The sequence below is a fragment of the Zalophus californianus genome, chromosome 9 (assembly GCF_009762305.2).
Source record: "Zalophus californianus isolate mZalCal1 chromosome 9, mZalCal1.pri.v2, whole genome shotgun sequence".
Classification (NCBI taxonomy): domain Eukaryota; kingdom Metazoa; phylum Chordata; class Mammalia; order Carnivora; family Otariidae; genus Zalophus; species Zalophus californianus.
In genome coordinates this window covers 18909028-18931682 of record NC_045603.1, presented here as the reverse complement: position 1 = coordinate 18931682, position 22655 = coordinate 18909028, and the positions used below count along the sequence as shown (strand labels likewise).

At 45.8% G+C, this 22655-nt stretch overlaps 1 protein-coding gene across 1 annotated transcript; it reads left to right on the top strand.

Moving 5' to 3' along the window:
* The first annotated feature begins 18444 nt into the window (after positions 1–18444).
* ASCL1 (achaete-scute family bHLH transcription factor 1) lies at positions 18445–21208 on the top strand. Its single transcript, XM_027594187.2, has 2 exons — positions 18445–19709; positions 20072–21208. Exon 1 carries the CDS (start codon positions 18979–18981, stop codon positions 19660–19662), a length of 684 nt encoding a protein of 227 aa, XP_027449988.1. The 5' UTR covers positions 18445–18978; the 3' UTR covers positions 19663–19709; positions 20072–21208.
* Positions 21209–22655: the final 1447 nt, after the last annotated feature.

Below are 22655 nucleotides of genomic sequence, written 5' to 3'. Positions count from 1 at the left end.
GAAGAAGGAAGGGGGGAAATCGGAGCGAGAGATGAACCATGAGAGATGATGCGCTCTGAAAAACAAACTGAGGGTTCTAGAGGGGAGAGGGGTGGGAGGATGGGTTAGCCTGGTGATGAGTATTAAACAGGGCATGTACTGCATGGAGCACTGGGTGTTATATGCAAACAATGAATCATGGAACACTGCATCAAAAACTAATGATGTAATGTATGGTGATTAACATAACATAATAATAAAAAGAAATAAATTAAAAAAATTAAAAAAGTTAAATACAAGGATCTGGGGGAAAGAAGCTCCCAGTGGAAGGAACCTCTGTACAAAATCTCTGAAATCCTGAACACATTGGACTTCTTTGAGGGGCAGAAAGAGGCCAGTTGTGGTTGAAGTAGAAAGAATGGAGGGGAGAGAGGTGTGTGCTGAGTTTGGAGACGTGGGCAGGACCAGTTCATGTATTTATCACAAGTGGTGTACTAAAGCCAGCTCATACAGACTTGCAAGAGCTGATTTTTCGGAGGTTTTATGAGCCTGTTGCTAAACATCCATGATTAAACACTCAATTATGGAAAGTTACAATTAGATAAAGTATATTAAAAACAAAGATAATGAATATTAAAATTCATTATTTTATCATTTTTGTACCAAGTTCATTGTCCCAGGTTATCTATGCCTGTTATATCTGCATGGTAGAAATACTACATAATAGCATATGCTACTGCACATCTCTCTTCAGCTTCACGTTCACATCAGTAGCTTGAAATCTGCCAGAGTGGGAATATTGACACCATGGAAATCAGAAAACACTACAAATCAAGAGTACAGTCAGTGGTTTGCTAAACATTTACCACATCCCATTGACTATAACTATGGCAGCAAAACACAAGTAGGACTTGATTGAAATCAGATTCCTCAGAGGGCAGGACAAAAATGTCACACAGTGATTGAAGACATTTTAGGGCAGAATGGGATCAGTTACTGGTAAATGGAGTAACAGCACCAAATCTAAGCAGATCAGGGTGAGATTCAGTCTGAAGGAAAAAATCCAACGTCAAAGCCAGAGGAGGCTGCCTCAATGGTGAAACTCAAGAGTAAGGATTAGCACTCAATTGGTTAACCCAAGTACAACTTCCAAAAAGCCTTCTCTGACTCACTGCCCCCAGTCAACTCAGCATCTTGAAATTTCCTTTATAACTAAATTCATAAACTCTCTTGCCTTATTGTCTCTCTTCTGTCCCCTCCTTCTAAATTAAGAGCTCTCAGACTAGAGACCAAATCTTAGTCTTTCTAAATTCCAAGACTAAGCGTGGTGCCTGATCCATTACTAAGTACTCAATTCATATTAGTTTAATCATAAATGTAGAAAAACATACACAAAAGTGTTCAGAGCAAAAAAAAAAATTGGGGAGAAATTAAAACTTCCGGAGGAGGGGAATAGTTAAATTACACTTCATTCACTTAATAGATACAGCCATAAAAAGTATTTTTAAAATAATAAAAAAATCTCAAAATGCACATAATTCAATTAGTGACTGATAAAATATAAAACCTTGTATTTCCCATTGTGTAAATATATCGAGAGGCATACCACCACAAAAAAGGAGGAGAAAGAGGTGTTTTCTCTAGATTGTGGGTTTAAGAAAGAGATTTTTTTTTGTTATCTTTATGCTTTTACATTTATGTATGTAAGGAAAAAAGTTGCAAAGAGAAAAAGTAGCTTGCCCAGAGAATTTGCCCGAAACCATACTGGATTTTTAGTTAGACATAAATGGAGCTATCTCTCAGTGTTATTCTTTCCATCTCATTCTCTCTGGGAAGAGAGAGGGACAAATATTTATTCAGCACTTAAATATTTATTTAGTACCAGGCATACTTCAAAGGTTATCTTATTTAATCCTTGCTACAGTCCAATGAGATAGGTTTTTAGTATTCTCATTGGATGGATGAGGAATTGTGGTCTTGTGGGATAGGAAGCAAAAGGCCTCGGGTGCTGAGGTTTAGGGTTGGGAAAATTATTTCTTCTCCTTTCTCTCTGGCTCTTGAATGAGAGCAAAGGTGGTGTAATCACCCCTGTCCACTCAGAGACTCCTGACCCCTGTGGAGCCTCATTAGGTCTGACCGTTAGAAAACTAAGGTCTTATATAATTGGCTGCTCCCATGTTAGGGGCATAAGTATTTACTGGAGGGGAGGGGGGGATGAGGTGGCTGGGTGATGGACATTGGGGAGGGTATTGGTGAGCGCTGTGTAGTGTGTAAGACTGATGAATCACAGACCTGTACCCCTGAAACAAATAGTACATTATATGTAAATAAATCAATAAATCAATCAATAAATAAATATAAATAAACAAGTAGAAAAGAAAAGACCAGGGAAGTCTGGGTCTTGAAACCCCTGGAATGCAATTTCAAGTGCAGGGACTACATTTATGATTCTATGCTATAGAAAAATAAAAAGGAAAATTTTATTTTCTATTATATTTAGTGAAAATACATCTGATGACATCTAAGTTTATTGTTTTATCCTCAAGTCAAACTGGCCCATCAACATAATAAACTATAAAATTAAAAAAAAAAAAAAAACAAAGAAAGCTAAGGTGTTAGTAGCTGCAGTCATTACTTGTTGAGTCATAAACGTGGAAACACATCTACCCACCAGACCATTGGGTGCTCAGTTTCTTGGTAAGACAAATATGTGATCTTAGGCATGGATTCTTTTTCTAATTCTTCTGCATCTGTCTCATTGGGGGCAGGTGGCTGAACTCTTAAGATTGAGAAGACACTTGAGGGCTTGAGGGACTAGAAGTAAGTGAGATTCATCCATACAATGTAAAAATATTTATTAAGCTTGTGCCACAAGACAAGCAGTGTTCTAGGATCAAGGATATAACTGTCTCCCTGAGTTTATATTCTTTTTAGAATGGATATTCTATTAGAATGGATATTAATCAATCCACAGGAATACATTCAAATTTACAACTGTAATGAATGGCAGGAAGGAGATGTACATGATGCTGCAAGAACTTTACCACAGGAAGTTTCCTTGGTCTAAGAATATGAAGTGGAAAATTGCCATACAAAAGGGGAAGGGAAGAACCTGGAACTGCCTGACACTTCCAGTCAAAAGAAACAGCATATGCAAAATCCATGTGCTGGAAACAATGAGATTTGTGGTTGAAGATGCTACTGGAGAACTAGGGAAAGCCTTATAGACCCTGTTAAGGGTCTTTTCTTTTTTTTAACCTTTACCTTGAACGAGTTGGGAAGCCATTGAGGTATGTAATTAGAAGGTGCTTCTGTGAGATGTGAATTATCATAAGGCCACTTTGGCTGCAGTGTGGAGGGTGGGGGGGGAGGGGAGGCAGACAGCAAGAGCAATTAAGAGATACATACAGTTGTCCAGGTGAGAAATGGCCATGTTTTTTGGATTAAAGTGGTATTCAAGTGGTACTGATGACTGAGGGTAGAGATGAAGAAACTGGGATGGACTTGAGAAAGATTTAGAAGATTGAAAAAAGGAGTCAGCTTAGCTCTGGGGAGTGAAGGTGAGAAACAGGTGGAGGATGAATCCTAAGCTGCTGACTACAGCGAGATGGTACCATTCTCAGAGGTTGCTCTGTCCCTGCTCGTCCCAGACCAAGGAGATCTATCTGAATTGGATTCACCAGCTAGCCATTGAGAAGGCCCCTGTGCAACAGGAACTCATTGGGATAGTAAGTTAAAGGGGGAGAACCTAGACCTCCCTTTATGTACATATTTCTAAAAACAGTTTTTCTATGCACATTTTGCTTTTTGATTTATAGAGTATTTTCACATACAGTATCAGTAAGATACGATTTAGTCTTCCTGTTTTGAAAATGAGGAAATAAACTCTGAATGTTGTTCAAAGTCACACAAGCCATCTGAGTCCAAATTCTATGCTTTTTAAAATTTTTTATTGTTATGTTAATCACCATACATTACATCCTTAGTTTTTGATGTAGTGTTCCATGATTCATTGTTTGTGCATAACACCCAGGGCTCCACGCAGAACGTGCCCTCTTTAATACCTATCACCAGGCTAACCCATCCCCCACCCCCCTCCCCTCTAGAAACCTCAGTTTGTTTTTCAGAGTCCATCGTCTCTCATGGTTCGTCTCCCCCTCCGATTTCTCCCCCTTCATTCTTCCCCTCCTGCTATCTTCTTCTTTTTAATATATATTGTATTATTTGTTTCAGAGGTACAGATCTGTGATTCAAGTCTTGCACAACTCACAGCGCTCACCATAGCACATACCCTCCCCAATGTCGATCACCCAGCCACCCCATCCCTCCCACCCCCCCACCACTCCAGCAACCCTCAGTTTGTTTCCTGAGATTAAGAATTCCTCATATCAGTGAGGTCATATGATACATGTCCTCTGACTGACTTATTCTATGCTTTTTTAAACTTTATTTCAGCTATTAATTCATTCATTCTATATGTTTACCAACTACTCACAGGCACCAAAGGCCAATTTGTCACAGAGCTATTGAGCTAAAACTTGTGGGCCCTGCACCTCCATAGACTCCCGCATGGCTCTAGAAGGGACACTAGCAATAGACTCATCTGGTCATAAATGGGCATATAGTTTTGTAAAGTTTTCCAAAGATAGTTAAAAATTAAACAGGTAAGACTGCTGTGTCTTTCCACTCCAATGTCTTCTGCATCACACTTGTTATGTCCAGTGGCCCAGACATCTTTGATCTGCCTAAGGAGAAGTTAAGATGAAGATACATTTCATCTGCATTGATTATCTTTGTAGTCACTTTCATGGAAAGTTATTGCTGGTCATCTAGATGTAAGAAGGGTTTCTAGGAACACTCCCACTGTCCACTGTCCTGAGTCACTGAGTCTTAAAGTTTGGGGATAGAAGTCTTGAGAGTATGTTCTAAGAGTCTGGTTTTCTTCAACCCCTGGTCAAAACAATTTCCTTTCTGGAGATCTAATGTACAACAAGACAACTATAGTTAACAAGACAACTATAGTTAACAATACTGTATTGTATACATGAAATTTACTAAAAGGGTGATCTTAAGTGTTATTACTATATACACACAGAAAAAAAGAAGAAAAAGAAAGTTGTCATTATGTGAAGTGATGAGTATGTTATTTAACCTAATTGTAGTGATATGAATATTCAAGCATCAAGTTGCATACCTTTAATATACACAATTTTTATTTGTCAATTATACCTCGATACAACTGGGGAAAAATATTGTATGCCTGGGCAATCCCTCCCCTTATTAAAAAAAAAAAACAGAATTTCCTTCCTTGTTAGGAATATACTTGACAACAAAGCATGAAAATTTATTAACACATCATTTTTTCCTTTTTTGATAAGGATTTTGTGAAATAAATGTATCAGAATTCTTGTATTTGTATGGCACAAATACACAGTAGTTCTACAAACTTGTGTGTGAAGTGATATGCTTTCAGCATCCAAACTATCAATACTAAAGAACAAATTTCAATCATATGTTACAGAAAAAAAAGATTTATCTTTTCATTCATTCTAAAGATGAGAGTAAACATTTTGATTAGATGGTAGGAGTGTGCCCCCCAAAGTATAGAACAAATTATAGAAGTTTATCTTAATTTACAAAAAATATGTTAATTTATCTGAAATGTGTGGCATTTTGCTAGCTTAAAATAATGTATAATTTGTATTTCTGCTCTAAAGATATATTCATTTTATATATAATATTTATAACTTTATATCTTTTTCCTAAATAGAACCCCAAAGTTTTATAAGCTCCAGGGTCCCAAAACCTGAATCTGCCACTGCAAAGGAAATATGTGGTTAAGACACGGAAAGTACCCTGCCTGAATCCAACTTAAAGTCTAGTGAGAGAATAGACAATGAAACAAGTAGTAACAGCAGGTGAGTAAGGGGTAGGCTAGGTGAAGGCCAGGTGCTGTGGGAGAGCACAGGAGGTACCCTGCTATGTCTAGGGTCCATGGGGATGGTTAGGAAAGGAATGTGCTACCCAGGCAGAAAGGTGAGGTGAGAATTTCCTAGGTAGAAAGAATAGCCTGAGCCTCACATAGGCAGAGCACAAAATCTGCATTAACTGATCTAAAGTTAATGAGTTGCTTTTAATGACTTCAATGAGCTTGGGAGCTCCTCCTTTTTTATTGCTTCCCTGAATTACCTTGCCTAACTTCACCAAGGAGAGTCAGCTGCCTCTTCCTTAGGTCTGGTTTTGCAATCAGAATAGCCTTTTTCCTTGCCCTCTTGCAAAAAGGAATTTTATGTGAGCTCTCCAAACACAGGAACTGAGTCGTTTTTTTTTAATTTTTGCATCTTGGAGCATACTACATACTTGGCATACAGGTGGTATTCAATAAATGTTTTTGCAAATCATATTTATTCAGGTCCTGTCAGGTTACAGGCCCTGTTCTGGACACTTAAAGCCACTAATAAATCAAACAGGCATAGTCCCTGCCCTCCTGGGGTTTACATTCTAGTGCCTGTTGAAAGAATGGATGAATGGTAGTGTGCATGCTAAAATAGCTCACAAAAAGAGATGTTAGCAAAAGGAATTGAGCTAATCAGAGTCTGTCCTTACCAATCCATCTTCCTTAGCTCCATGGACATGATGGTGTCATTCTTCTGTTAAAAATGTCTCAGACTGTAACACTCAGACAGTTGATCTGTCATTCAAGGCTTCTCACAGCCCAGCCCGCCCTGCCCAACCAACCCAACCCAATCCCTTAGCACTAACCAAAACATGGCCCCGGCTCCTCCCATCATGCCCCTTCTCACACATTTGTGGAAATATACATGAAGAGTTCTGACAAGTTAACAACCTTCATTATTTGATACCATCAATGTCAAGTATACTGAATCCTGATTAAGTACCTGCTGCATACCAGGTTGTGTATTCCTTGGAGAGAAGATCTGATTGCTTTCCTGAGGTTAGGAAGATATTCACATAAAAAGATCACTGCTGATCTTAGGGAACCTATGCCAAGCAGTAAGTGAAGGGACAGATGTACCAAAGGAGGGAGATAGTTTTTCTGAGTTCTTTAAATTCTTTATTAGAAATATTGCATGCCACTTTCTGTATCACAGATGCATACATCTTATGCCATTCAAACAGCTTTAGTTCCACCAAGTCCCTTAACTCAATCAATAAGCATTTATTGAGCACCTGCCTTGTTCCAGATACCATGCTGGACATGCAAAAGGAGGCAAAGCAGAATCCCTACTATTATGGAGCATCAAGAGAACTGGATTCTTGTCCTAAGAAAATTGGGAGACTATTGAAAGGTTTGAATAGAAGAGCAATAGGGTACATTACACTTTGAAAAAATTACTTTGCCTGAGCAGTGATATAAAGTACCACTTCTTTGCACTCTGATGCCTTTTTTTACATTTGACTATATCACCTACTTAGATTGTTCTGGAGGCAGTGAGAAGACATTTGAGGGAGATTAAACTGAAAGCAGGATGACCAGTTGAAAGACTATTGAAATAGGGCAATGACATTAGCAATAGATAGGAGGGAAATGATATTTATTTATTTATATAAATATATATTTAATTTATATAAATATGTAATTTAATATAGATGAATTGATATAACTATAAATTATATGAACAGACAATGAAGTAAGTCATGTATAGTTAAGACTGAGCAACTGTGGAGGAGCTATGAGAGAGCAGTGAGAATATAGTAGAACTCCCATGATTTTGTTTTCAGTGCATGAGTGGATGATGCCAAGCCCTGAATTACAGGACAAAAAGGAGGTAAAGATTTGAGGGAGTCAGAATGATGAGCCCAGTTTCAAACATGTTGCACTGGCTATACCAGTGGAGAACCCGGTAGTGATGCTAGTGATCACACAGTTTGAGATCCACAGAGAGGTCCAGGGTAGAAATAAAAATTTGAGAGTCATCAGCAAAAGACGTGGAAGCTAAAACCTAAGACAACATGTGTCATTGGGAGACGTTATGCTGGAGATGGAAGACTAAAAACTAATAGTAAGAAAAAGTTACCCAAGGCATAAGAATCATGGTAGCCAAAGAAGGAGAGAACATCAAGAAGAGATGAGCAATCAACAGGACCAAGTGCAGGACCTGAAGTAGCTATTATATTTAGCAAAGTAGAGTACTTTGTGTGAGTGGGTGTGTTAGTGTGTATTCTTCAGAGAAACAGAACCAATAGGAGGTATCTGTATCTAACTATATTCGTACCAATGATAGATAGATAGATAGATAGATAGATAGATAGATAGATAGATAGATAATAGATAATGAGAGAGAGTACAAGGAATTGGTCACATGGTTACGAAGGCTGAAAAGTCCCCAGAACTGCAGTCAACAAGCTGGACACCCAGGAGAACAGATTGTGTAGTTCTGGTCTGAGTCCAAGGGCTTGAGAATTAGCAAAACTAATGGTGTAAGTTCCAGTCCAAGTCCAAGTCTGAAGATAGAAGAAGACCAATGTCCCAGCTTGAAGACAATCAGGGAGAGAAAGAGAAAGAGAGAGAGAGCGATCTCCCTTACTCATCCTTTTTTGGTCTATTCTGGCCTTGGATAGTTTGGATGATGACCACCCCCACTGGGGAGAGCGACCTACTTAATCTACCCTACCAATTCAAATGTTAATTTTGCTCAGCACACCCTCAGAGATAAACTCAGTATACAGTTTAACCAAATACCTGGGTAACCCATGGCCCAGTCAAGTTAACATGTAAAATCAACCTTCACAGTAAGGAACTCCAGTAGGCACTAAACTTAGAGGGTGAGTTGGAGTTAAATAAATGGAACTGTGGTGTTGACTACTGTTCTAAGAAATCTGACAGAGAGGTGAAGGTGGTCATAAGATCAAGAAATGGGTTGGCTGTTTTTTAGGAAGGGAAGATAAGCATTTTATGTTATAGGTTTAGGAATTAATCAATCACATTTTCCAGACTGAGTTGGGGAGAGACCAGATTAGGAAGAAACAGAACTTGGGAAAGGAGGTCGGAGAGACGTCCAGCAGAAATGAGGATGAGAAGGAATCAGAGTGGAGAATGGAAAGCTAAGATTTCCAAAGTGGAGCTGTTCTGGGTATAGCCAAAGCCCAAGATGAAGCCTCAAAAGGAGTGGCCAAAGGGGAGTGGAGGTTAAGTTTGCTGGAATCTCAAAAGTGAAGGAAGCAAAAAGCTCCATGCTGGGTGGGTTGTTCCCATGGTCCTTTTATTCAGACTGAAAGTTTCTGACCATTCTTCATAGCCAACATCAAACACTATCTCTGTAATAATTTACCAATCCCCTCCACCCTCTTCAGAAGTCACTAGGGTGTCCCCTTATCCAAAGAAAGTGTATCCATGAGGAGATTAGTTCTTCGCAGCTCTGAATAATGGATACTGTATCTTATCACCTAGAATACCTCTAGAGTATTAGTACTCCATCTTCAGAGTACAAAAAGTTTACTCTACAGCTTGTTAAAAAGGACTATTGGCCCCAGATTATGCCTTGATGTGCCTGGGATGAAGCTTCAGACTCTGAAAACTAACAGGCACCTCATATATGTCTAATGTGGGTATTGTGGGGACATGATACAAGCAGCACAGCTCTCTATGGTTTAAATGAATTGTACAGGATACAATTAGATTCTAGGACTCTTAATGAAGGAATCAAATGGCAAGATTTTCACGCAGTCCTCCCTGCAGTTTTAGAAATAACCGGCAGGTGGCGAGAGACTCACACAGCCCACAATGGAGGAAGGACTGTGAGTTTTCCTGGCCTCCAAATCCCTGACCAAAAACTGCTCAGGCCAAGTAAAGGAGAATTCTGTTTCCAAAGCAAAGCTGTTAGTGAGAGTGCTGTGTTTCTTCCCTTTACACCCGAATCCTGGTGAGCCAATGGCCCACCTCTTTCCCTAGCCTTAGGAGCCATAATCCTGGTACCAGCAGGTACTGATCTACATGATAAATTTGTGGATGAGGTCATTTGTTCCCTGAAGGCTCTTCCCGTAAAAACAACAACAACAACAACAAAAACGGAAAGGTGTTTGTCTGCTCAAAGAGGGGAGCCATTGCCACTAGTGGTTAAATGGTGATGCCTGTATTGTCTATATAGTCAGTGCTGGAGGGGAGGTATCTTAGTCCCTCATTTTGTAGATGAACAATCTAGGAAGAAGATGAGCAATTTGCCTGAGGACACAGAGCTAGAAAGTTCCAGAACCTGGAATTTGTCTCTTGACTTCAAGTAGCTTGCTTTTTCACTGTACCCAACATTACAGGTGTCCACGTGTTTAGTTCACGGGTGTCTGCTCCCGATTTGGAAGAGGCTCCAGATGACTATTTGGTTGGGGAGGAGGACCTGGATGATTTTAGGATGTGTTTATATAACAAATCCACCCTTCTTAACTAGATTGTGTATTTACTTGGGGGTAACCTGGTGGATGAGGGAAGGTGAGAGTCCAGACTAACGGAGCTTGAGGAAGAGGGCTCTCCATTGGCGTCCCCCTGTGGTTTCGATGGACCTTCTTTTCTTACACACCTCCTCTGCCTGCTAAAGTACAAGCTTATCGAAGGCAATGATTGTCTTATTTCTCTCTAACTATGTTCTATAGTTATTTCATTAACCTGTGAGCATACCGGCCTTGATCATTTTTGGATCCAAGTGGCATTTTCTAACATCTTAGATGAATAGCATAAACCTGTTATATATTCAGTATGCTTGCACTTTTTAACAAATTCATATACACTGTCCACTGTGTGCCAGGCACTGTTTTCAGCATTTTACAAATATTAACTCAAATATTTAATTTTGTTTTTGTTGCTGTTTCTTTAAGGTTCCATGTCAATAAATATCCATGTATCAGAAATCACCCTCTTCCTCACCCTACACCTCCACCTCCTCCCAAAAAAGACCCTGCTGATACCAGGGAAGAGTGGTGGAGAAGGAAAGAGTTAACGGGCCCACCTGGGAGCTCACAGTTTTCCTAGTAGACAGCAGGCCCAGCGGTGGCCTCCTTCCTAACCTCACGTGAGCAAACTTTCCCCTTGGCCCTTGGGACAGTCGTCCAGGTCTGAAGGGGAGGTGGAGACCGCTCACAACTGCCTTGGCTGACTTATAGGCCAGAGCATTCCCGGGCAGCACCGCAAGGAGTCGGGCTGAGCTCGGACTTTGGGAGGTGATGATGGACACAGGACACGTGGCCACACAATGGGGACACACGACTGACCTCAGTCACTTCGGCAAACTGCCCCTGCTTTCTGGAGGCGGCAGGAGAGCTTCAGGAACTCCAGAACCAGGCGCGCCTGCGTCCTTCGCCCCAGCCCGTAGCTCCAGTCACCCTGTTGAGCGCAGAGAGCACCCAAGGGCGCTCGGGGCCCCCAGAGCTCTGAAAGGCCCCTAAACCTGAGCTTAAAAGTCTTTCCCGGAGCATGGGAGCCTTGGTGCGTTTCACACTGTATAAAGAAAGGCACAGGAACCGTTCCCGCTTGGCGCTAAGACTGGCCAGGACGCGCTTGGGAGCGAACTTTCCCCGCATGTCAAATATCGGCACCCAGGGATTTTGTGACACCGAGTGTGGCCAGGCTGGGTGAAAGAGAGAGGAAGGGTCAAAAGGGGGTGGAGTGTGTGTTGTGTGTGTGGTGGGAGGTGGGGGGATAGGAGGAGAGGGAAAAGAGAGGAAGGGGGGAAGGTGGTTGAGGGTGTATGAATTTGAGAAGGAGCAATGAAGTTGGGGAAAAAAATAGCAGGGCTTTTTTTTCTTCCCTCCTATATGCAAACTGTCACTTCGGTTTAGCGTGAGCCCTTATCTGGCTCATTAGCATGAGCTGTGGCTAACGCGCTTAAACCCTCTAATTATTTATTATGCCGTCACGGAGCAGGTCGCAACCCCGGGGCGCGCTTTCGGGGACCCGCAGAGGCGGGCACTCCGCGGGGCTGGGGCGCAGCGCCCAGACTGGCCCTCAGCTCCCAGCGTGAGATCCTCCTCGCCAGGAGCCCCGCAGGGCGCTGTTCCTCGAGGCAACGTTGCAGAATTGTTGGGGTGCATCAGAAATACCCTCTCCCCAAAAATCACCCCAGAGAAGTGGTGCGGAACTCATCTCTGTGGTCCACACTTGGCGCCCGATCTTCGGTATTGCCAGTTCCAAAGACGGAAGTTGAAGGAAAGGAACAGGATTTTTGCAAAAGTGCAAAAATGGAAGCCAAACAAGGAGCTGGAACTTGGGCTGGGTGGTATGTTGGGTGCCTACTCTGGAGAGAACCTAAAGCTTGGGGGAGCCCTCCTTTCCTCCCGCCCCTCCCCACTCCCGCCGCGTTCCGAGAGAGTTCGTAAACTGGGGGGAAACACGCGGGGCTGAAAGCCGGCCACTCCCATCCAGGGTTCTATTCAGAAAACAGTTTCAAAATAAGTTAACCTCTGTAGGGTGTTTTTCCCCCTCCCCTTCTAATTGTCCCCCCTTCCCCCTCCCGCTCTCCATTCGAGTCTGTTTTATGTTCCTCTGCGTTGTGCCAACTATTTTATCTTTATTCCTTCTCTTTCTCTTTGGCCATTCATTCCTTTTTTTGTGTGTGTGGCTTCTCTGGCTGATGTGCGGCTTGTTACCACCCACTGCACGCTCGCTCCCGTAGCTGAGGTGTTTCTATACAAACTCAAGCGTCCAGTTGTCATATTAATTATTACACTGAGTAATGACTGAAATGGTCAAAATAAGGGTAGACTCGAGAGCGCTTTTTCTTGCTGCTCAAAGATTCAGCAAAGAAGCCCTGCAACAAAGCAATAATTGGTCCCCAGAAACACTCCGACAAGGCATGGAATATAGGTTTCATAGAACCCTGCGATTGTGAAGGGGGGAAAGCTCTGAATGGACCCCACGCTTCTTTTCTAAACTCTCTTGCTGAGCAAAAAATGGACCTCTGTTTGAATACTGCCCTGATCCTTGAATACTATACCCAGCAGAGAAAAAAATGCACCATTTATTGTAAGTTTTTTTTTTTTCTTCTCCAGCTATTCATGGGGTCTCTGTGAAGAATCAGCTGGTTTTGTTTACCGTGAAAGACCTTTACTTTATTTTCATTCTTGGAGGAGGTGGGGAGGAGGGAAGGGAGGAGAGCCATGTGCCTAGACTGAGAGGAGCTGGCCTACTGTAACAAAATAGAGTGTAACAAATCCTACAAAAGTTTAGAATGTATTGATTCTTTGGAGAGCTATATAGATTAACGACTTTCTTTATGCTTATCCCAGGAAGGTATTTAATCATAATGTAAATGGGGCTTTAGAAAAAATAAAGACTTAGCAGCGTTACTTCTCCTTATTTGGAGAACTTCAAAAGGACTCGTGAGAGTGGCTGCAAATTACTCCCTCACCCCACCTGAATCTCCCCTCCCCAACCAAAAAGCCACAATAAAATAATAGTTTGTGCTTTTTTTTGTTTTGTTTTTCCAGCTTTTTTTTTTTTTTCTTTTTAAGGCGTATTGAAAAAGCAAATAGATTTGTTTGAGGCCTGGATTCCTTAATGCAGGTGCAGGCCTGGCTGCTGTGGCCAAGAGGCAAGCCAAATCTGTGGTTTATGCTATTCTGCCTTCCACCCCCTACACCCCCCTTTCCCAGGCCATTCCGGCCTGGTCAGACCCAACTCAGGCTGGGCAGCAGAAGTTTCTGGAGTTACCTTGGGAAGGTTGAGCTTGGAGACAATAGGTTAAAGAGTAAGAAACTTTTTTTCCTTGGTAGGACAGTATCAAGTACAGGCTTAGAAGCAGCGTCCACCTCAGGCCAGCAGTCCTGTGTTATAGCTACTGGAAACCCAGTATCTGCTATGAACACCTGTATACTCACTTTTCTTGAAGCATCCGTGGCTTTTGAGGTTTAGCGCTCACCCAAATTGAGGGTTGCACTAAAAATCCTGACTCCAAATCAAGAATCAAAGGACTGTGTTCACCTTTGTACTTTGTTCTTTGTTCAGGACCCACTATAAATATAATTTTATTAAATGATCTGTTCAATGGAAAATCCAGTTCCACTTTTAATGTTAACTGCCCTCCCCCAAAAAGAAAAAGCACAGATGGAGCCTTTTAAGAAAGATGCGTCATAACTCTTTTCCACAGAGAGAAGGTGCACAATTCTGGAGCTTGAGGGTAGTGTGTAGGCAAAGGTGGCACTGGCCTGGCCTTCAACCATGAGTGGAAATGAAGGTGGCAGACTTGGGGCACCGGGACCTCGGGTCTCCTTGTCGGCAAGATCCCCCTGCATCACTAGGAAAGCTGTCTCTCCCTGCTGATACCAGTGCTGATGGTAGACAAGGTTTCATCTATGGTAAGGTCCTCTTCCAGGATTCCCTAACATAGAAGAGGGGCCTGAGATCCTAGAGAGGGTAAGGGCTTTTATTGTTTTGGAGGAGAAAGAGAAACCATCCCATTTTTCTGGGATGTCTATATTCTGGGTAATACGCACCAAAGGAGGTCAGTGTCCTGCCACCCCATCACAAGAATGGCTATCCCTGACATGTGTGGAGGGATTTACAAAGTGAATTCACAAACATCAGATTTAATTCCCCTGACAGCCTTGACAGATAAGCAAAGAAAGTGTCACTACTCCATTTATGGATGAAGGTATTAAACACTCCTTTTGTGGGTTTTCTTCTCCCTCCACATTTAGATAAATGGCATTTTGAGTGTCCTAGTCAAGTAAAGCCCAGGGGACTTGCTCAGAGGCAGGCCCCCTGGTTGGCAAGGGAGGCACAGAAAGCTAGAGGTCAGGGCCAATGGCTCTGCTAAAGCCCCTTCATGTGCAGGCCCCGAAGCATGTCTGTATCTGATCTCACTTGCTTCTGTGTTATGTTAAAATCTTGGGTCCTATCTCTATCTCCTTGATTTTTTAGCATCACCACCCTTCCTCCAAAATGACAGGAATTACCTACTTCCAGGTGGTGGGACAGTGGAACAGGGTGGCATTGGATCTCCAGTGGCGGGACAATGGCTGCAAGTGATTATCACAGTGTGGTTCCAGGAAGGCTGGAACCCACAGCCTCCCACAAGGCCCTTCCTGGGTGGGCTATGTGAACAGTGACTTGCTCATAGTTTTAGGAAGGCTGGTCTCACTTATCCCTTCCTATGTAGACCTGCCCCAGAGTGCTCCACATCCATCTTGTTGAAACCTCGCAACTCTTGGAGGTAAATACTACAACTATGGGCATGGTACAGATGAGGAAACCAAGACTCAGAATATAGGTTATTTGCTCTAAGTCACAGCTGTTAGGCAACCGAGCCTGGATATCAAATCAAGTCCATTTGCTTTATCTCCCAGTGCAAGTTCTAGGGTCCCCTGGGCCCAGGACAGTACATGGCAGTTCTCTCAAGGTATGTGTGTGTGTGTGTGTGTGTGTGTGTGCGCGCGCGCGCGCGCGCAGGGTTGGATCATAACCTAGGTCTCAGGGTCAGAGGCAGGATTCTCAGGGGCTCTTAAGCCTCAGTCCTTTGTTCCAAACTGGTGACACCACCAGAAAGGCAATTTCAGTGGAAAACTCCTTTTGGTAGTGCACAGTGCCCAAAGGCAGAGGCCAAGTCCCTAAAAAAACTACAGACCACTCTAACTTCCGGCTGGAGAAGCTGGACGGGACGCTGCTGGGTTAGGGCACGGGGAGGAGCATCCTTGGCGTTTACTCAAAGAGGCAGAAGGGAGCACCTGAGCTCTTGGAGATTTTGCAAAGCCGCTAAGGAAGCAGGCTGAGGATGCGGGAGTGGGGAGGGTGAGAACGCGATTTGGCTCTGGGCTGGAGCGGGGAGAATAAGGATAAATGTTCCGGGCCGGAAGGATCCCAGCGCCCGCTGTCTTTCCTCCTGGGCGGAGGCCAACGCGTAGGGCCACTACAATGCACGGCTTCACTAGTTGAAGCTTCTATTTGGGCGCCCATTTGATGGCGTGTGTGGGATGGGGGTTGGGAGTTAGGCTCTGGCCTTGAAGTCCCTGATAATTAGGATCCCCGTGCACGCGTGAAGTCCACACCTGAAAAGGAAACTGAGAACGCGTGCTGGCTGTTGGCAAATTTTCCGCACTCGTAGACACATCTCGAAATGAGCTGGTGCACGCGGCTCCTGCGCAGATGCAGAAACTGAGGGCGGCAGAGGAAGAGGGGCTTGCTCAAGGTTATAACGCAAAGGAGTGCCGGAGCCAGGACGATGGACCTTGGTCAAATGTGGAATGAAAGAGTTTGGGAATTCGAAGGGCGCTTGAATCCGCCGGCGAAAGAAAACGCACTCAGATGCGTGGGTGTTGGCGACTCCCCACATTTTGCTGAAGAGGAGTGGATAGGGCACGGGAGGCTTCTCCTAGACGCCTCCTAGCGGCCTGCAGCCGGGCCTCACAGCGGGTGCCCGTGGGTGGGGAGCAGGGCCTGAGCAACCGTCACTTCTCCAGGTGGTCTGAGGCTTCCTCGGGGAGGAAAGCGGTGGTGTGGCTCTGTTTTAGGCCCCACGACCTCCGCAAAAGTGATCTTGGAGTCCTCTCAACTCCTTTCCTGGGGTGGGAGGAGAGGACAGAGGTGTAAATCCCACCGCGTCCAGCAGTCCTCTGGGGTCAAGCCACAGGTTACTGTGCGGGCGGGGACAGTGTGGGGAAGGAGGTTTACAGAACTGGTCTCTGTTGGCATGGTTCCGTCCGATGCTTCCCAAACCCACACGTTTTCAAAGGCAGAGAAGAGCGGTGCTTCATCTCCGGAGCCATCCGTCCTTACTGCCCATCACCAACCGCTATTGTTCTGGCAACACTCCCGCAGCCAGTCACACAGACCACAGGCGGCTCCTTGGGTCACCCCCACAGATCCTTTAGAAAGACCCTTCTCCACAAAGGGAAGTCCAACGAGAAGCAATTATTTGGATAATTCCCCACAATCATCCCTGCTTTCAGGTCTCTGATCAAAACTGTCTATCTCTACCGAACAAATTCACCGGATGATTACCCTCTTCTTCCTTCTGTCTATGTAGACGCGACCTGAGACGCGCCCCAGTCTCCTTCCCCTGCCTCCACCAGAGCCGTGCAGAGATGGGACCGGTGGCTGGGTCCGCATTCTCCGCAGAGCAGCGTCCCAAGGCGTCCCAAAGCTGGACCCGGCTCTGGCCAGAGAGCGCCAGGGCCGAGGCCCAGGAAGGGCGCCTGGGTGGGCGCTGTCCAAGCGGCCGAGCGACCGCTGCAAGCGCCTCCCCCTCCCTCGCGGCGCCAGCACGCGGCCCCGCCGGGCTCCGCTCCCAGTCGCCTGCCACCGGCCCGCCGGGCACACGCCTGGGGCGGGATGGAGGCTGCGCCAAGGCCGCCGAGGTGCCTGCGGCGGCGCCGAACAACCAGAGAAGCTGAGAAGCTCCTCTGGCCCTTCAGCCTCCACCCCCCACCCCCATCTCTTTTCTCAGATCCACCATGGGAATACTCCAGAGCGCTCCCCTCTTTACGCATCCCCCAGCCGGTCCGGAAATAATCCTTTGAGAAGGGAGGCGATGCTACAGGCAACCGAGGTCATGAGGGGTGGGGTGGGGGGTGGGTATCGCTGCCATACACCTATGTATAGCTCTGATCACAACCACCCCTCAAGGAGATCACCTCCAGTCTTGTTGGTCCCCTCCACATTTGCTCAATTGTGGGGAGTAGATCCTAGTTTTTACACCTGGATGGGACATTGGAGACCATCTAATCCAAACTCCTATTGCTACAGATGAGGAAACTGAGGCTCGGAACGGATGCCACTTACTAAGGGCCACAGAGCTAGCGAGAGGATGTGTTGGGACTAGAACCCAGTCTTAACGGTACTTTTATTTACTTTAACAGTCCAGTAATTCCCAGGGAGTTCTCTCCATCTTTCTAAACTTCAATCGCCAATTTGCTTTAGCTCCTCCAAACAGCAAAGACGCTGAAGAGAATGACAGTAGATAGGAGAAGAAAGCTGGAAAAACAGAGCCCCATTCTCCCCAACCTGCACACCCGACCCGTGGCACTTTTTCTGCTCAAACCCTTCTCTGTGCTTTGCTCCAAGTTCTCAGGAGAATCCCGAGGCACTTCACCCCAAACATTTCCACCCATACACCCCCAATTCCCAGGGCCATTGGCCCCTCCAGCGACGCTGCCCCCCCTTTCTAGAGCCACCCCCGGCTGCAGCCCGCCCTGAGCGCGCCGCCTGTTTATTCAGCCGGGAGTCCGGCACGCGCCAGGCGCACGCACTGCAACAACAAACCCGGCTGAATGGAGAGTTTGCAAGGAGCGGGCGCAGGGACTGCGCGGGGGGGAGGGGAGAGGAGGAGGGAGAGTTTAGGGAGTGGGTGGGAGGAGGAGGTAGGAGCAGGGGGGGAGTGGGGGCTGCAGCCGCTTGCTGCAGCAGCGGGGAGTGGGGGGCGAGGCGGGGCCAGGGCTGCGCGTGGGGCTGGGTGTCCCATTGAAAAGGCGGACGCACTCCGGCCGCCCAGCACTCTCTCACTTCTGGCCAGGGAACGTGGAAGGCGCGCCGACAGGGGACCGGCCAGGGAGGGCGAGTGAAAGAAGGAAATAAGAAAGAAAGGGAGTTAACAAAATAATAAAAACAGCCTGAGCCACGGCTGGAGAGACCGAGACCCGGCGCAAGAGAGCGCAGCCCTAGGGGGCGAGGAACGGGAGACTCAGCAGAGCGTGCTCACCGCTGACTTTTGCTTCTTCTGCCTTTTTTTTTTTTTTTTTTAAACAAGAAGGCGCTAGCGGCAGCCTCACACGCGAGCGCCACGCGAGGCTCCTGAAGCCAACCCGCGAAGGGAGGAGGGGAGGGAGGAGGAGGAGTGGAGGGAGGAGGAAAAGCGTTTGCACCTTCTCTGCTCCCACCCTAGGAAGTCTCCCGGGGATTTTGTATTTTCTTTTTTTTAACTTCCCTCCGGCCTCCCTCTTCATCTCTCCCCTTCTTTCCCTCTCTGTTCGTGCACCCAAGTCCTGTCTGTGTCCCCTCGCGCGTCCGCACCTCGCGTCCCCGCTTGCTCCCATTCCGCGACTCCTTGGCGGCCGCTGCGCATGGAGAGCTCTGCCAAGATGGAGAGCGGCGGCGCCGGCCAACAGCCCCAGCCGCAGCCCCAGCAGCCCTTCCTGCCGCCCGCAGCCTGCTTCTTTGCCACTGCAGCGGCGGCGGCGGCGGCGGCAGCGGCGGCGCAGAGCGCGCAGCAGCAGCAGCAGGCGCCGCAGCTGAGCCCGGCGGCCGACGGCCAGCCCTCAGGGGGCGGTCACAAGTCAGCGTCCAAGCAAGTCAAGCGACAGCGCTCGTCCTCGCCCGAACTGATGCGCTGCAAACGCCGGCTCAACTTCAGCGGCTTCGGCTACAGCCTGCCGCAGCAGCAGCCGGCAGCCGTGGCGCGCCGCAACGAGCGCGAGCGCAACCGCGTCAAGCTGGTCAACCTGGGCTTTGCCACCCTTCGGGAGCACGTCCCCAACGGCGCGGCCAACAAGAAGATGAGCAAGGTGGAGACGCTGCGCTCCGCGGTCGAGTACATACGCGCGCTGCAGCAGCTGCTGGACGAGCACGACGCGGTGAGCGCCGCCTTCCAGGCTGGCGTCCTGTCGCCCACCATCTCCCCCAGCTACTCCAACGACTTGAACTCCATGGCCGGCTCGCCGGTCTCCTCCTACTCGTCCGACGAGGGCTCCTACGACCCACTCAGCCCGGAGGAGCAAGAGCTGCTCGACTTCACCAACTGGTTCTGAGGGGCTCGGCCTCGTCAGGCCCTGGTGCGAATGGACTTTGGAAGCAGGTAGGTCGCATTTAGGAGTGAACAGGATGATTTTCTTATCCTCCTCATTTTTCCTCCGTCTTAGTGTCAGGAGGAGCGGGACTGTCTCCACGGAGGTTGGGGGAGGGGGTGGCTGATTTAAAGAATTTGTAAAAAGTTTGTCGATTTCAAATGCTGGTTTGTTAGTTTCAGTATTGGCCTCTGAGAGTGGCTTTGCCCAGTTCGCTAAGGATTGAGGGTGGGGTGAGGTGGGGGGATGCTGGAGAACCGAGTACTCCGACCTGTCAAAAGAGGTGCTCTACCTGACAGATCCTCTCCCAAACCTCCACTTTCCCCCACCGCCAGCCTCCAAGTTCACACTAACCTCTCCCCTTCTTCTTAAGTTATAGGGTGACCGCACAACCTGCATCTTTAGTGCTTTCTTGTCAGCGATGTTGGAAGGGAGGAAAAAAAAAGAAAAAAGAAGAAGAGAAGAAGGAAAGAAAAACAAAACAAAATAAAATCAGGCAACCAACCCCAAGACCAACTAAGCAATGCATGCCTGAGAAGCAAGGCTCTCTCGCAAAACGGGGATGCGCTCAGAACTGTTACCTTTGCACTCCAATCATTTACGGAGCTACGAAGGGTGACTAGGACCTGAGTCAGAGCGCAGAATGCAGCTTGTGTGCAAAAGCAGTGGGCTCCTGGCGGAAGGGAGCAGCACAGCCCTATAGAAACTCCCACCCACCAGTAACAGGCAGAACAGAAAGCACTTGCTAGGGTGCCTTCACCTCCCCGCTCTCTCTGAAAGCGCAGTTCTTAGTCCTGTAGAAATGGGTTGGTGTCTTTCGTCTCAGTATCCCCCATCCCAATAAGCTGTGGACATTTGTCTGCAGTGAAGTTATGCTCTACTCAGTCCTTTGAAACTCCGATCCTTGGCGGGGGGGGGCTTCCCATTTCCTCACACCATCTTTTCTACCATTTTCATCATAGAATGCTTCCAATCTTTTGTGAATTTTTTTATTATAAGAAAAATCTATTTGTATCTATCCTAACCAGTTTGGGGATATATTAAGATATTTTTGTACATAAGAGAGAAAGAGAGAAAAAATTTATAGAGTTTTGTACAAATGGTTTAAAATGTGTATATCTTGATACTTTAACATGTAATGCTATTACCTCTGCATATTTTAGATGTGTAGTTCACGTTACAACTGCCATTTCCCCTATGTGGTTTTGTAAAGAACTCTCCTCATAGGTGAGATCAAAAGGCCACCAGATGTACTTCAGCACCAATGTGTCTTACTTTATAGAAACTTTGTTAATGTATTAATGATGTTATTAAATACTGTTCAAGAAGAACAAAGTTTATGCAGCTACTGTCCAAACGTTAAGTATGGCAGCCAGTTGGTTTTGATAGGTTGCCCTTTGGGAAATTTCTATCACTGCCTTTTTTTTTCTTACTGTTTTATTACAAACTTACAAGAAACGTGTATAACCCTGTTTTATACAAACTAGTTTCGTAATAAAACTTTTTTCTTTTTTTACAAATGAAAATAATCAGCTGCCTCCAAGTCTTCCTTGACTCTGCTGTTCCTGTCCAAGTTATTTTCAAAATGCCAAAGGAAAGGAGTGGGCGGGGGACAAGAGGGTGGTATAAAACATGTCAAGTGGCAGAAATGAGAAAGATAAGTGCTATGACCAGTCCTACCCGAGGTGACTCTATAATGAATGTAGAGGGAAAAGACATACATAAGCTGTACAAAGCAAAGACAGCTTTCTTCCCCTTTTATGCTGCAAACATACACATATACCTAAAGAACAGGTGCTGAATAATGGCTGCAACATCTTTTGATGAGATGATTGTATATTTTTTAAAGCCCCCAGAATGTGAACTGGAAAGAGAGGGTCCTCACCTTACTTTCTAACCCTTACCCCCATTCGGAGTTTCTTTTTGTGAAACTGGAAAGACTGGATGGAATAATGGACATTAGGGGTGGGTGGAAGCCTGGTGGTACTGGAGCTTGGGCATGTGGGAGGTAGCCCCCGCAGTCTTCCCAGTGATGGGTGTGTTCTTCCTTCACTCCTAGGCACACGTTTTCTCGTCCTTTGCCCCACTCCACACACTTTCCATATTGATTTTAAGTAAAGGACACGTAAGATATGATTTCCTTGTAGAAGGAGTTAGATTTAAATGAATAAAAGCCTTAGAAATGTGTGGTCGCTTTGAGACACTGGCCTATCTGAGCTTGTGACTCTATCCGAATAGCGTGAGCTGCGTGTAAAAGTACCCAATTACCAAGATTCAAAAAGAAATTGGTGGGTTTTTGGCTGGCTTGCTTCTTGTCAGTTAGCAAGGACGTGATCAGAATCCTACCCCCTCTCTCGCCGGCTCCTCGCTCGCCGCCTGCATTACTTGCAGATTCAGTTTGCGTGTCTCCAGCCAAGCGGAAAGCCTAGCGCAAAATGCATCTTACAAAACCCAACAAAGAACGGAGAGCCAGCACGTCTTCCAGAGTTAAAAATCTAGTCTGTGTTGGTACATCTATACCATTTAGTGGCACAGAATAATCATTTTTTAAAGCCGCGATGCATGGAGCACGCCACAGCGTCTGATGTCATTTTGCTAAATGACCCTCTATAGAATGCACATTGAAGCTTCAGTCCCTTTCAAAGAGATGAACGTAATTAAGGGGAAAAAAAATCAGTAAATTCCTCATCGCCATAAATAATCGGACTTTCTGCCAGCAGTGGGCCAATTTAGAGCTTACTTGCGGGAAGTAATGCTTTTGTGATGCCTGCTTTTATTTTTATCTTCTCATTTGGAGGACCAGAGCTGGGGTTCCCCCCCATTTCTTTTTCTTTTAATTTAGCTCCTTTGCAAGTTTCCAGATAAGGTATGCAAAGAAAGTGTAGCAAGTCATTTATGGCTATGAATATAACATTAGGATAATGTTTCAGCCCCCACAAAGGGGATTTTTCCCCTTC